Source organism: Acanthopagrus latus, chromosome 24 (genome assembly GCF_904848185.1).
Source record: "Acanthopagrus latus isolate v.2019 chromosome 24, fAcaLat1.1, whole genome shotgun sequence".
NCBI classification, from domain to species: Eukaryota; Metazoa; Chordata; class Actinopteri; order Spariformes; family Sparidae; genus Acanthopagrus; species Acanthopagrus latus.
This window is the reverse complement of record NC_051062.1, coordinates 7,900,845-7,914,636: the sequence shown is the minus strand read 5'-3', so window position 1 is coordinate 7,914,636 and position 13,792 is coordinate 7,900,845. Positions and strand designations below refer to the sequence as shown.

At 42.1% G+C, this 13,792-nt stretch overlaps 3 protein-coding genes and 1 long non-coding RNA gene across 4 annotated transcripts; 1 reads left to right on the top strand and 3 right to left on the bottom strand.

Annotated features, from left to right (window-relative positions):
• LOC119015072 (claudin-10-like) lies at positions 1-2,661 on the bottom strand. Its single transcript, XM_037090692.1, has 6 exons — positions 1,993-2,661; positions 1,557-1,696; positions 1,297-1,458; positions 1,088-1,175; positions 892-999; positions 1-792 (listed from the first exon to the last, which is right to left on the bottom strand). The coding sequence occupies exons 1-6, from the start codon at positions 2,082-2,084 to the stop codon at positions 654-656; spliced, it is 729 nt and encodes a 242-aa protein (XP_036946587.1). The 5' UTR covers positions 2,085-2,661; the 3' UTR covers positions 1-653.
• LOC119015073 (claudin-10-like) lies at positions 2,658-5,276 on the bottom strand. The gene is made up of 5 exons (XM_037090693.1): positions 5,042-5,276; positions 4,783-4,944; positions 4,605-4,686; positions 4,402-4,515; positions 2,658-3,075 (listed from the first exon to the last, which is right to left on the bottom strand). Exons 1-5 carry the CDS (start codon positions 5,271-5,273, stop codon positions 2,658-2,660), a joined length of 1,008 nt encoding a protein of 335 aa, XP_036946588.1. The 5' UTR covers positions 5,274-5,276.
• On the top strand, positions 2,863-5,888 carry LOC119015075. The gene is made up of 4 exons (XR_005073176.1): positions 2,863-2,997; positions 4,185-4,270; positions 4,420-5,282; positions 5,377-5,888. It is a non-coding gene; the product is annotated as an uncharacterized LOC119015075 (long non-coding RNA).
• A 1,604-nt stretch (positions 5,889-7,492) lies between these two features.
• Positions 7,493-12,411, bottom strand: cldn10a (claudin 10a). The gene is made up of 5 exons (XM_037091532.1): positions 11,975-12,411; positions 10,956-11,117; positions 10,718-10,799; positions 10,501-10,605; positions 7,493-8,924 (listed from the first exon to the last, which is right to left on the bottom strand). The coding sequence occupies exons 1-5, from the start codon at positions 12,192-12,194 to the stop codon at positions 8,795-8,797; spliced, it is 699 nt and encodes a 232-aa protein (XP_036947427.1). The 5' UTR covers positions 12,195-12,411; the 3' UTR covers positions 7,493-8,794.
• Positions 12,412-13,792: the final 1,381 nt, after the last annotated feature.

Sequence of the window (13,792 nt, the reverse complement as noted above, 5' to 3'; positions counted from 1 at the left end):
TTTTCCAAATCAATACATTTGTTATATGTGCTAATATCTTCTTTTATGACTTTATTAAAACCAAATGCAGAAAAGTATGGACCTCTCCCCTTTGTCATGAACTGAACTTGCACATTTGAATGAAAGTCTTCATAGAAATGTATTAAACAGTTAAACATGTTCAGTGTTTAAAGATGAACTGCACAGCATTTATTAAACATTTACAAATTATTGTACAGCAGTCGCAGCTTTATAAATAAACTACTGCTCAGTTTATAGTTGTATACATGTTTTTACTGTTAACAATGAAATGATATAATAACTGATGTTTAATGAGAATGAAGTGACCATTTATTAACAATGGTTATTATAAAGTGTTACCACAAACTCTTGCTTAACAGGGTTTTGAGTTATATTCCAGAAAGGGGGAGCCAAGAAAATCATAAAGAAACTGTTAAAGGTGCAATATGTAAGACTTTTAGTATAAAAGTGAACTAAGGTTTTAAGCATAGTGTGAAGCACTAACAGTTTTGGCATTATGATGTTTTGGTATTGTAATGTTAGCAACATTAGCTGTATCTGAATCAGCCTTGTTTTGTAGGAGTCAATTCGACCTCAGCATTTCTGACATCCTGCATCCTGAGCTGGACCGCTCAAATGAATCAAATGAAGAGCTACACAGTCACGACAGAAGTCATCTTGTAAGGAGAGACGTTTCTGGATATTTTTGCTGGTCCACAGATGTGTTTTCTCCCACTATACAGTTGTTTCTCTTCTCCTTTCCCACAGATAAAGGGATCCATGCGCTGTCTGCTGCAGAGAGAGAGTATTGTGTCCGGTCAGAACCTGCAGGAATACATGAGCAAGTGTTTGGTCAACTCGACTGTCAAGTGTAGTGGCAAGTACACAAACCTTTTTGGGTGGTTAGCGCTGCACGCAGTCACACAGTGGATAGCACAGCCAAGGATAATGAGGAAATTCACGACCAGGCCGAGGTACAGGGCCGGTCCCATTTCATAGCTGAGGAGACAGCAGTTAAAATAGTTTTCTGTCTTGTGTTTACTCACATTTGCCCTCTCATGAGAGTTATTCAGAGGCTACGTATTACCTCACTTTTGATGGATCTGCTTCTCTGTGTAAAACGGCTCCGACCACTCTGTTTATATATAAACAATAAGCAGTAACGCCTGACACGCCTGCATGAGGGAGAGCGGATGACACATGGGGGGAAAAAAAAACAAAAAACAGAGACAAACCAGTGGGTTCGATGTTCCGAGAAGCTCAGAGGTTTGTTAGATCCAAACAAGTCGCACTCACAGCCGACCAGATGCAGCGCAGAGGCAGAAATTAACATCCTGTCTTTACTTCTCCGCCCTCCGCCGATGTTTGTGCACTCGAGCCCAGGAAAAGCGAGCACCGTGCCAGTCAAGCCGAGGCAGAGGCCGAAAATCAGGAGCCCCTGGACCACCTGGATGTATGCTGATAACAGATGAACAAATCTAAATCATACATTCTGCCAGCTGAATATGTCTGTGACTGACTGACAGAATCAAAAGTTTATTTTTCAGTGTGCCCACGTTTCACTTTCCACAGCACCATGAAGTTTACACAGTTCTCCACAGACTGTGTGTTGTCATAGCAGTCTTTCCACAGGTCAGACCAGTACAAAGGTGTTGTCACGATAAGGGAGCCCCCTCGATCCTCCAGCTGGGCCACCCTCCAGTGAGAAAGTACAAAAACTACATTCAATGCGAGTTTTGGTACTCACTCACAAGGATACGTCTGGAGTATGTCACACAGCAGTTCAGCAGTTTAGTATTGCACTTCCACAAACAGAGAGTGATGGTGTAAATTGGATCAAGACTGATCAAGCTCCAAACCCACTTTGGTCCTACTTCTCCCAGAATTCAACTCAATAGCATTTCTCTAAAAGAAAAACTAGACTAGGAAAAAAAATGGAAATTGGTTATTAATGGTTTTGACGTTTTTGGACCACCGTACATATTTGCTTACCTCCAGTGGCCAAAGGCAAGGGTGCTTCCAACAGAGCTCCAGCCAAGTACGCACAGCAGCAGGCCCAGGATCTGAGCCAGTGTCCTCGACATCTTTTCAAACAAAGAGCCTCCGACCAGTGAACTCCAAATAGTTACTGAAATGGTTTCACTGTGATTTGAAAGTGTCTACAATCCTTCACCTACAAAGTTAGAAGACCCTGTGAAGGTTTCTGTTGCCCTCTTACCTCGCAATGGAAGTAGTCTGCCGGAAATTTAAAAGAAATGAAAGCCACAAAGGTTTCACATCAGAACCGAGGGGCTGCAGTCCTCTCACTGCAGCTGCCTGTGTGTTTGTGTGAAGGTTTGAAAGCAAAGTCTGTTTACTGTCAACCAGACCTATCAGCCCAGCAATGTTTTATTTGTCGTCTAAATGGTCTTTCAAAGGCCGACAGTTCTGCTAGAAATGGATGTGGGCCTCAGTTTGTTATATTGAGTGACTGCATATTGTGTCTTTTTAACATGTAATAGAGGATAAACAGAAACAGCAAGAACTGTTCACACAAGACAGTTTTTATTAATACAAAACACACTGAATTTGCTTTCACCACAGATGTATGATTGAATAGAAAAGCATCAGATCCTCAGTCCATCACATTTTTCCCTCACACAATGTCTCGCAATTATTCAAATATAGGAGTTTCTGATGAACGGCATTTTCTCACTCCTCGAACTGCCCGACAATGATGACACCGTCCGGCTGCTGCCGCTGCTCCTTGATCCAGACAAAGTTGATACACTCGACCTTGACGAGAGGCCGGACTCTGACCCTGACCCCGAGCTTGATCCAGACCTGGACCCCGCAGACCCCGCAGACCTGGTGGTTTGCCCAGTCCTCGACGACCGCCCCGACTTGGCTGTGCGTCCGGATCTTGATGTGCGTTCCGATGTCGAGGAAATGCCGGACACGTCTGAGCGCTCAGACCTGGACGACAGCTCGGAAATGGACGAAACTTTGGTCTTGGAGGTGATGCCGGACACTGTGGACAGAGCTGTGGTGGACTTGGTTTGCTTGGGGTCTGGTAGTGGCTGGACATTGATTATCCTGGAGAGAGAGAGAGAGATGAATTCATTGCCAAACATGACAAAACTGCTGAGTCTTCATTACAAATCCCCCTAACAGACCAATCAATGTTTTTAAATGTTTGTTTTTCAAATGTTGTTGTTTTATTCAGTTGAATATTTTATAATGGACATTTTCCTATTTTATTCCCACCAAAGTATTATATGTTGTGTCTAAAAATACCAGAATCTGCTCATATAATATCAATCATTACTTACATATTTATAACTATTTCATACCACTTCGGCCTTAAATCCTTCATACTGGTCCTTTAAATACCTGCAGTACTCACTGCTTTGCATTCAGAGCAAATTTGCAAATGCTAGCATGCTAAACTCTAAGGCAACATTTAACTAATATAACAAAAAATGTTAAACCAGAAAAGAAAATGCTGAAAAAAAAAAAAAAAAAACAAGAGAAGAGCATTATAAACATTTCAGGGTTGTTCTTCAACAACACTATCATATCTATTCTTTCATTTTTAAGCCAGCAGCTTGTTAGCCGAGCTTAGCATACAGACTGGAGGCAGGAGGAAACAGCTAGCCTAGCAAAATCTAGCAGTAACAAGATCTGCCTACCTGGCGCTTAGTGCTCGCTTGCAGTTGGATTATGTTACATCTGGACAGGACCAGGCTAGACGTTTCCCCTTTGTTTGCAGTATTTATGCTAAGCTAATTCACTGATAGCTCTAGCTTCATTTTCAGAGCACAGACTTAAGTGCGGTATCGACCTTCTCATCTAACACTTGACAAGAAAACAAATAAGCATATTTCCCAAAATGTCAAACTCTTTCTTGGGATCAACTTTGGATATGTGTTGCAGCTTAGCTGTTGTCAAGCTGTCAGTCAAACCAGACACCTGACATAAGCAAGATCAATAATTTCCCTATAAGTTTGCAGCTCTTTCTCACTATCTGCAGCAGGATGTCGTTCTGGTTTAAGTTATATAAAATTAGCTTGTAAAAGAGGTTTGAGGTGGAAAATGGTGTGTTATGAGAGTGAGCTTGCAGCACTGGTGTAGATTTAAAGTCTCTGAGCTCCTTCTGGTGTTGAATTTAATCCACAGCATTGTTTTTTTTCCTTCCTTTCCAGACCTCTGTTTACTCCAGTGGCTTCAGGGTTATATTACGAAGTGAGAGGGAGTGTACCTATAATGAGCATCTGCACACTGAACGCTGGTATTTATTGGAGGAAGTGGGAGAGTCAAGTTATTTATACCCTCCCAGCAACATGTTACAACTGGCACAGCATGCGTGTGTGTGTGTGTGTGTGTGTGTGTGTGTGTGTGTGTGTGTGTGTGTGTACTCACGTGACCTCTCCCCCACAGAGTGGCTTACACACCGACCACAGATAGAAGAAGCCGCCAGTCATGTGGAAGCATGAGCCGACCAAGCCGAGGAAGATCGGGGTGCCGAGGTCGAACCTGTTGGCATCGGAACAGAGAGACTGTGAGGGGAAAAAAATGAAGTTGGTGGTCAGGTTGAAAAGTTACGTGCAAGCCTGCTGACTTACTTCAGTCCGTCAAAGTCGGGGTTGAAGTACTCTACGGAGACGTACTGTGCATAAACACTGTACCCTGATATGGACAGCAGACCTGAAGAGAGATCATGTTGGGAGACGAGAAAACAAAAAACTTGTACAGGTTGCACATATATCTGCCGGCTGTCATCTCATTAAAACTAGACATTACCGCTGATAATGTGGCACCATCCACCAGCGTAGATCTTCTTGTACTTTGATCTGTCCTTTCCCCCGATGAAGGTGCACTCCATCCCCAGCAGGCTGAGCACAAAGCCCAGCATGCCCAGGGAAAGAGCTGTCATCAGCAGGCCTCGCACGATCTGGATGGAGCCTGGGAGACGCAAATAGACATCAGTGAGAGTCTACATGTCAGTGGAGCCCTCGACTGAAACATTTGTTGGACAGCGAGGGAAGAATGTGTCACCTACCCTCAACGGACCAGAGCATGGGGTAGTCGTAACAGTTGCTGACAGCGGTCGAGTCTGTAAAACAGGATCTCCACAGGCTGGACCAGTACCAGGCCACCTTGATGATGGAAGAGCCCCCCATGCCCCCGATTGAGGTGATCTTCCAGCCCTCCATGGCCATGGTGCAGGCCACGAAGATCCATCCCAACACGGTCATCAGGAAGCCCCAGATCTGGACCACGCGAATCTTCATCTCAGAGGCGTGAGTTGATCCCCAATTTATCTATATTTTTAATCCTAAACGTTAATCCACAATGCAGATGTTGATGCTTTTTCTTTTCTGTTTTGTCTTCCAGTTTTATGTCCCTTACTCATGTAGAGGACGTGTACATCCTGGGCTGAACTGAAGCGGCTTCCTGCTCCACCGCTTTCCTCAGAAAAAAAGAAGAGGACGAGTGTATCACAGGGACAAATCAGGGGATGTGTTGTTGTTTTCCATATGTGGAAAGTGTGGATGGGAGACGAAAGTTGCTCAGGTTCCCACGGGCCCCATTTGAATCTGGACTGAGAATGCTCACCTAAGCATTTATCTCAAATTACTCTTCATGCCACCATCGCGGGCATTACCTCATGTGCAGGAACATGAGGGGAAGGAAGGGGAAGGAAGAATCCGTATATCATATTACTTTGTTTTCTTTAATTATGTCGTTTTCTCAATGTATGTTGTTTCTGGCACTGTAAGTTCAGGCCACAGTATAGCTAAATGTATAGTCATATATCCTTCCAGCAATTTTGTATTGCACTTCCATAAAATTCAGGTCTCATAACTGACAAATAAGAATAAATCAAAATAAAGCAGCAAAAAAGATTTACTGACTTTTTGTCACTAGCCTTTAGGTCTGGCTCCAAAAAACACAGAGTCCTACATTTCCATTTTACCAAAAATAGTGTTTATGACCTTTAAATGCTCTGTTAAATATGTAATAACACTGCCGCTATGACCTGAGCATCATTCTTGACTTTGCCTCCGGCTTTAAGCTGCTAGTTATTAGTAATTTTACCAAGACCTCGCTGTGCTGTGGGTCTCATAATCACAGCACAACGTCTTTGTGCCGTTATAATTAGAGTTAAATCTGAGGTAATGAGAGTTTGGGGGAGTGATGAATGTTTGGCGGGGATGAAAGAGCTCCTCTTTGTTTCTGAGACCTTTCGGCTTATGACAAAGTTATTGGTGGTGTTAGGGAGTTATTGGAAATGGTGGACCGCTCGGTAGCCTTAATTTGTTTGGTGAGGGTGGGTTTAATGAGCTTTAATGAGATGGTCACTGCAAAAAAAAAAAAAAAAAAAAAAGGAAGAACACATATAAACAAAGGAACACTTGTGTGACTTGAGCTGACCAGATCTGAAAGAAGTGATGAAAATAAATAATAAATGAGTCAAAAGGGGATGCTAATTTTGCTCATGAGGTGTCTTCGTAATTAAAAGTTAAATCTTGGAGGACACGATTCTGCCACTTACTGTGCAGTTCCCTCAGATCTGTCAGCCATTGGTGCATTAATGCTGCTCTCTGCTGGTGTGACTAGAGTAATGGGTGGAGGGACGTGGCTCTCTGCCCTCAGCTCAGATCAATAAGTAGGTCAGTGGTCTTCTCGAAACACCTCATCACGCTTTAGTACTTGATTTCAACACACAATTATGTTTTAGGCATGTGTATGCTGATCGCATCCATTACAGTATTGTTTTAAACAAGTATACAGCATTTAAATGTAGAATTAAAAAAAATAAAGAAAGAGAGAATAAACTAAAACATAACATAATATTATGAAGCACAATTTAGAATCTAGAATCCTTACTGACTGTTGGGCCCCTGACTCTTCCTTTAGTGACATGAACAGTTCAGACTCATGACTTATCAAACTTATCCAGGTTATTTTTGCTATGGAAACATTTGTGATATTCATGGTTCCCAGATGATGTATCCCAATGATCCTAATTCCTCTCGCGCTCTGCAGGGTGACATTTTAGTTTTTGGGTGAAATGTCTGAACAACTACTGGATTGACTGTGCAGCCAGTTAAATTGTAATAATTATTTTTTTTTATAACAAAGAAAATCTTAATTTAATTTTTGCTGCATTAGTCATATAAAAGGATAGATAAGCTACATAATTGTTAGCAGATGCCGGTCCTCTTTTGTTGTAATAACTTTAGAGATCCCTTCACTTTGCTTTCAGCTCCGTCATCAGCTCAAAGTTTAACCCAAACAAACTAATGACATCCTTATTAGCCGCAGCTGTGCTTTGTGTTTGGAGCTAATCGGCTAATGTTACCATGTTAACACACTGATATAAGAACATTAGCGGGATAATGATCAGCATCTTAGCGCACTGACATTAGCATTTAACTCAAAGGGTAAACTGTGTTGGAGTGCAGCCTTCTCAGAGGAGAGCTGTGGACCTTCTGCCAATGTAAAAAGATATTCGAGAATAGTACAAAACACAGTACATACAAAGTTTGTGTAATAACATTTATTTAATCTCTCAATTTCTTTGATTCATTTGTGGCCACTTGTTGGGGTCAAATACTTGAAAAGGAACAGCAAGTTAAATTGAAGGGTACTGAAGAGCCTCAGAATAAGCAGATAATCAATTTCAAATTATTTTTAACAATTTTTTAAATTGTACTCGGTATTTGTTTTAAGATATTAGCTTGTAAGAAACAACATAATTAACTTTTCTGAGTGGTAATATATTTTGACATTTTCTTTCAAAGTCTTCAGTCTTTAAAAAAGTGAGAAGGAGTAAAACGTAATGATGTTCTGCAGTTTTAACATTGCAGTATCACTATACAATACCATCATTATATCAGACGGCATTGTGCAGAGCCCAGGACACCTGACACTTGTTTACGGATGCAAGGCGCCGGAAAGCGGAGGGCAGCCTCTCTCTGCCAGCTGGTTCAGGTATCCAACCTCTGGGCCAAGAGGTTTTGCGTAACATAGCCTGGGGTTCCTATTGATAATAATTTCAAGGTGGAGATGGATGGCTGATAGGAGGGAGAACCTCCGGTCAGACCTCCAGCTCTACATAGCCATTTCTGGGGTCAGATTTGACCTAGTGACCCGAGATAGGCCTTCATGGGATCCATCCACTGTGTCCTCTATTTTCCCAAAGCAACAGTAGAAGATTAACTGGAGTTACGTCATCACATATATACATTTTCAGCTACTTTTAGTCTCTTAATACAACAACATTTGGTCACATTTACAGAATATAATATGTCCAATAATGAAAACACTGTAAACAATCAAAAATGTATATCTAATAAGCTCAAGCAAAAGGTTACTTGGTAGCTGTGTGATATCCTCTAGTTTGAATGTTTAAAAAAATTATATAAAAAATACCTATTTAATACGTCCCATCTATGTGAGACAGGCAGGAAGGAAGGGCCAGCCTGTTGAAGGTGACCGGAGAGTTTGAATGCTGTTTTGTGCCAAATCAAATTTCCTGCCCTAAGAGAAAAAAACGATCTTTTACTTAAGAGCCACTGACAGAAATGTCCCAAAAAGCAGCCGCATTAAAAGAGGAGTCTGCCCCCTAAAATAATTAACACATGTAAACTGTCACATGAATTTCACTTTTAAAGCCGTTCTTTTTCACAGAGTTCAAGCCCAGGAGTTCATAAAAGTGATGGTGATGAAATAGTCTCCGGTGACCACAAGCTTTTACGATGAATTCCATGATCTAGTCACGTAACGGCACGAATGGAGTCTAATTTCAAACATAGGCATTTCTTCCAAACTGTCTCGATGGCCCTCCCGTTTCCCTCTGGAGGCTGTTGGCTGTCTTGCTGTGCTTGTTGCGTGCTGTCACGAATGACGCCGCTCCACTGTAGGAGTATTCAGCTCTGAAATAAACAAAACAAAAGAAAAAACCCCTAAAACTCAGAGACACGCTATGTTTTGATCCCAGCTTCAGTCAAGCGCCCTTTGGCATAACACTTGAGGACAGTTACAGCTGCGGAGGCATGTGATCTTAAAGTCGAGCCACAATGCTACAATGGTTCCAGTTATATCATTTCTCTCAGTGAAACTTGAACAAGAAGTATGCTTTGAGGATTTTCTATTTCTAGTCTAACTGTTTTTTTATTATTATTATTTTTATTATTATTTTACTCTTAGCTTTCTTGCTGTCTGCACAGTATGACAACAATAAAATAAAACACATTTAAATCTGCCATATCTCGATTTTTGCTGTATTTGCATCAAATTTACTCCCTAGAGACCAGCCATCTTAATATCCCTGCTTTTTAAAATCAATTTAACTGTATTATTCCCTAAGAAAATGACGGAAATGTCCCAAAACATCTTGGAATGTTAATGAGTTTGAGAAAGACATTCCTGGTTGTGTCTTTTTCTTCAGATCTGCACCAGAAGGTGATGGGATCTATTCTGGGCTGAGACACATCCTCCATCAAAGTTTCGTAGAAATCCGTTCAGCAGTTTTTGTGTGGCACTGCTCACAAACCAACAGGAGCATGCAAACAGGACCACAGAAACAAAGCTAACATGCTGATGTTTAGCTGGTTTTAAGTTGGCCATCTTAGTAAAGCATGTTAAAACACTAACACTTGCTAATTAGCTCAAAATAATTGCTGAAGCTGAAATGTGGCATTGGTTGATGATATTGGACAGCTTAGCGAACTGACCTGATGATGGAACTAGATGAAAGTGGATCACATGAGCACCGTTAGCAAGATTTCATGGCACCCCATCTAATAGTTGCTGAGATGTTGTGAGCTATTTCAGTCCATCTTTAGCCTGCCAGCGTGGCTAAAAACAGATATGTTGTTCCCTATTTCACATGACTTCAGAGAAAAACGCGTGAGGGAGATGTGATTTACAGTAAGGCTTCCATTACAAAGTGGTCAGCCATCAAATCTCTGGAATCTACATGTACCCTTACTGGCCTGGGACCAAATCCATCTAAATTCTGTCTTTCTACTCCTCTTAGTTTTCTCGCTTTCTCCACAATATAAGGATCTGCTAAGTAGGACTGACTGTTGACAAAATTATGATGAAGGACGTCACCAAGAGAGAAGATTATTCTCTGCCTGCTGCAACACTTCCCTATAGGTGCCCTCTATCAAGGTGACTTTTACTTTGAAAAGGTCCTCATTTCTGCAACAAAGGAAACATTCAGTCTTCAACAGCCGCGTAACTTATCAAAACGACGATCGCACAATTTGCTGTGTAGGTTCAGCAATTATGGGACAAGATGCTGGGAGAGATTACGGGATGTTTCCCGACTGTAACGATCTCTCCATTGCAGTTAAAGTAATTATTTAAATTGCCTGATTGAGTTAGCAACTCAGTGAATTTTATGGTCCGTCCAAATCAGATTTCCCCGAAGCCCTTGTCCCCGATGACAGATGCGGGATCACATTATTAGCGCACAGCGGGAAAAAAAATCCAGCAACTTGCCTCATGCTAAAGCCTTCGGAGAGGGAGAGACAGAAGATAAGTCCTCCGAGGATACACAGCACAGATCCAGCCCAGCCGATGAAGAGAGCTGCTCCCAACTCAAACCTGCAGGCATTCATTGAAAAGCAAAATTAAATGCATGTCTGGAATTCCTCTCATCCGCACGTGGTTATGATCTGCCATCAAAGATATCTTCCTTGTAATCCTGAGTACCTACTTCTGAGCAACAAAGAGCGGGTCAAAGAAGTCGGTTGTGATCCTGTGAGCGTATATGGAGCATGCAGTCAGAGAGCAGAGGCCTGCAGAGAGAAATAAGAGGATTTGTGCAGCAAATTCCAACTTAAACCAAAGCAGAAGGAGCTGATGATGTGATTTGGTTGAACACTTAATTCATTCCAAATGCTACATCCCTAGTGAATCCAGACATAGACACATATGCAGCGTGGGTTTTTTACCATTCAGAATGAAGTGGAAGCCCGAGAGGACGGTCAGGCGAGCCTTGGTGGTCTCTGAGCCTCCTATTTTCGTGCATTTCATTCCTACCAAGGAGAGGATGGCACCAAAGAAACCCAGACACACCGAGGCGATCATCAGACCCCTGCACACCTGGATATAGGCTTCATGACAGAAGCCGAGAGGGAGAGTGCTTTAAATTGGTGGTTCCACATATTTTTTGCTTTGTGACCACAAAAAATAGCCGAGATATATATGAGGTATATTTACTTATTTTGTTTAAACAGTTAGACATTTGTCACAGTTATTGTCATTTTTTGCCAAGGGTTAGTTTAAAGCTTATTATTATTAGCCAATGTTTTGCAACCAGTTTTGTAAAAATCAAAAATAAATTGACCATGAACCTTCCTAGCGTCTTTTGTTTTGGGGGTTTTCTTTTTTGTTCACTCTCACCACTCATAGTGTTGTTTTAGGCATCAGTTTTCTGCAAAAAAATGCTCTAATAAACCTCTTAACAGCACCAAATACAAGACAGTTAGCAAATAGCTGCTGGAGAGACGGACACCACCCCAACATATTCAGTGGCCCCCATAAATAAACTTTTCAGGGACAGCCCTGCTCAACACCAATGGGTAACAGATAAGAAGTGGTATGTTTGAGACTGCACGAACGTCTCAAATCACCCCAGGACATTAGAATTCGAACATCTAATAGCACTTCCTTTCCTTGTTGTCACAAGCAAGTAATGGGAAGTGACCTCTGTCTGACTTGACGACTTTCTCAGATTGCTTCATTCAGTCCAGCTCAGCTCATTCACTGACACATGCCTCCTCTGGCCTTTAACTTTAAATGCTGTGGTTGTTTGCAGCCAGAAGCCAGAGTCAGAACAGGAGATATCGAGTTCCATTTGTTTACAACGGTGTGGGTTCATCCAAAACCAGCAGGTGTTCTTTTTTGGTCCAATCAGATGGATAGAAATGAGACAACTGCACAAAGACCCCAGAGAGACAACAAGACTCACCATCCAGAGCCAGCATTGAAGGAAAGTCCTTACAGTTGGACACACCAGTGGAATCAGTCACACATGTTTTCCATAAGTTGGACCAGAAGGTAGCTGTGGTGATGACCGTCCCGTCCACAGAGGACACCTTCCAGTAGTCAGTAGGCAGTGTGGATGACACCAGGATCCAACCCGAGATGGTCAGGAGAAAGGCAGTGATCTCTGTTGCCATGTTGCCCATTTCTACCTCTGCCTTGGAGGTCCAGACTGGGACAGGACGGAGATCTTTCCCTCTGGAGTGACACGGAGGAGGGTGGGCGGGTCAGGCCGGGACAGGTGCGTCAGCTTCTCCTTCACCTGTTCGACCGAGCATCCGTGCCAGGGAACCAGTACCTTTAAGCGCACATCATTCAGTGACGCACAATCAGTCGTGTTGTGTTGTGTTTGTGTGTGGCGGTGGGAGGGGGGGTGCAGACGCTGGTCATCACTCCACACAGTGTGCATGGGGTCTGCAAGGGGATCTGCAGGAGGAGGAAGTCTTTAATTGAAAGGATCTGAAAAGTCTTTGACAGGGAAGGAAGACAAGATGAGGAACAGAGATAAGATACGTTTGTATTGTTGACTGACAGATTGAAAGAATGAATGAATGAATGAATGAATGAATGAATGGGCTTCATAAGGATTTAATTCTTAAATTCTGGTGCATTATTGTGATAAATTGTTAATAGTTTTCTGACTACAGAACTATTCTGTACTAACTTTACAGTATTATAGCACCATCAAGTGGCAAAATGGAGGGACTGTTCCAAGCCATCTGGGCATTTCCTCAGTTCACTTCGGCGAACTGACTCTTACTTAAAATTGTATTGGGGCTGTAGTTGTAATAAAGTACATTGCTTGGCACGAGTGTCTCTACAGGAGCTTTGAAATGAGCTCCTGTACCCTGTGAGCTTCAAATCTGATTGATTTCAAACAGGATGGAATTTGACATGAAGATGAGGAGTTAAGGGATCATGCATCACCTCATTGGCCTTGTGTGTTTAGTGGTAATTAGCCAATGAAGATGGACAGCTTTGTCAAGTATTTTTTTACCATTTGATATTTGCTCTGTTATTGCGACCACAGTGGTTGTTGTTCATGCAAAGTAGCGAAAGGTCTTGCTTGAATGTGTTACTACCGCCTTAGGTCTGTGTCTATGCATTTGGGCTGTTTCCAGCTGATTGATTGCTGTGACAAAAATACCCTGACACCACTATCTGCTCTCAGTGGTGGAAGAGGCATTCAAGGCATTTGCTTAAGTAAGAGTTATCAATGCTATACAATAGAGAGTGGTTGAGTGGATGGCTCTTATCACCATTGCACAACAAGAAGTTCAAGTTCAGCATTCAAGTAACACAACTTGTTACACAACATATTTGAATGTGAAAGGATCTATAACACAGACTGTCTCTTACCAGTTTTGAATTGTTATATAACTGCATCAGTCTTGGTGATACTATAACCCTTAAGCAATACCCCGACATGGGTGTGCAAGTAGGAGCTAGTTTTAAGTGAAGTTTCTAAAATTAGCTGAAATTATTGGTTGTTTTAATCCTGATCGTGTGTTTTGTTTCTAAAATCTTATCCTGAAAGTAACTCCAGCTGTTACATATATATGTAGGGAAGCAAAAGTAATAGGAGGAAGTCAAGGTGCTGTATCGTAGGCCACTGGACTTCTTTCATGCATGAGGCTTCTTCAGTTCTAACTAACCGGGGGAGGAGTCACAGGCTATTAAACTCTGTGTGGGAGTGTCCTTCCAGAGTCGTTAGGGCCACATGTGGGTTGTTTGTCAAACTGGC

What these genes read in the sequence shown, in the direction of transcription:
- LOC119015072 (XM_037090692.1), bottom strand. Translation starts at nt 2,084, where the DNA reads ATGTCGAGGACACTGGCTCAGATCCTGGGCCTGCTGCTGTGCGTACTT. An exon ending in CTTGCCTTTGGCCACTGGAG is followed by an intron (nt 1,697 to 1,992) that starts GTAAGCAAATAT and finishes TTCTCACTGGAG; the next exon opens with GGTGGCCCAGCTGGAGGATC. An exon ending in GCAGATCCATCAAAAGTGAG is followed by an intron (nt 1,000 to 1,087) that starts GTAATACGTAGC and finishes CTGTCTCCTCAG; the next exon opens with CTATGAAATGGGACCGGCCC.
- LOC119015073 (XM_037090693.1), bottom strand. Translation starts at nt 5,273, where the DNA reads ATGAAGATTCGCGTGGTCCAGATCTGGGGCTTCCTGATGACCGTGTTG. An exon ending in CATGCTCTGGTCCGTTGAGG is followed by an intron (nt 4,945 to 5,041) that starts GTAGGTGACACA and finishes TGCGTCTCCCAG; the next exon opens with GCTCCATCCAGATCGTGCGA. An exon ending in CTCTGTGGGGGAGAGGTCAC is followed by an intron (nt 3,076 to 4,401) that starts GTGAGTACACAC and finishes CTCTCTCTCCAG; the next exon opens with GATAATCAATGTCCAGCCAC.
- cldn10a (XM_037091532.1), bottom strand. Translation starts at nt 12,194, where the DNA reads ATGGGCAACATGGCAACAGAGATCACTGCCTTTCTCCTGACCATCTCG. An exon ending in CCGCTCTTTGTTGCTCAGAA is followed by an intron (nt 10,606 to 10,717) that starts GTAGGTACTCAG and finishes GAATGCCTGCAG; the next exon opens with GTTTGAGTTGGGAGCAGCTC. An exon ending in TCCGAAGGCTTTAGCATGAG is followed by an intron (nt 8,925 to 10,500) that starts GCAAGTTGCTGG and finishes TGTTTATTTCAG; the next exon opens with AGCTGAATACTCCTACAGTG.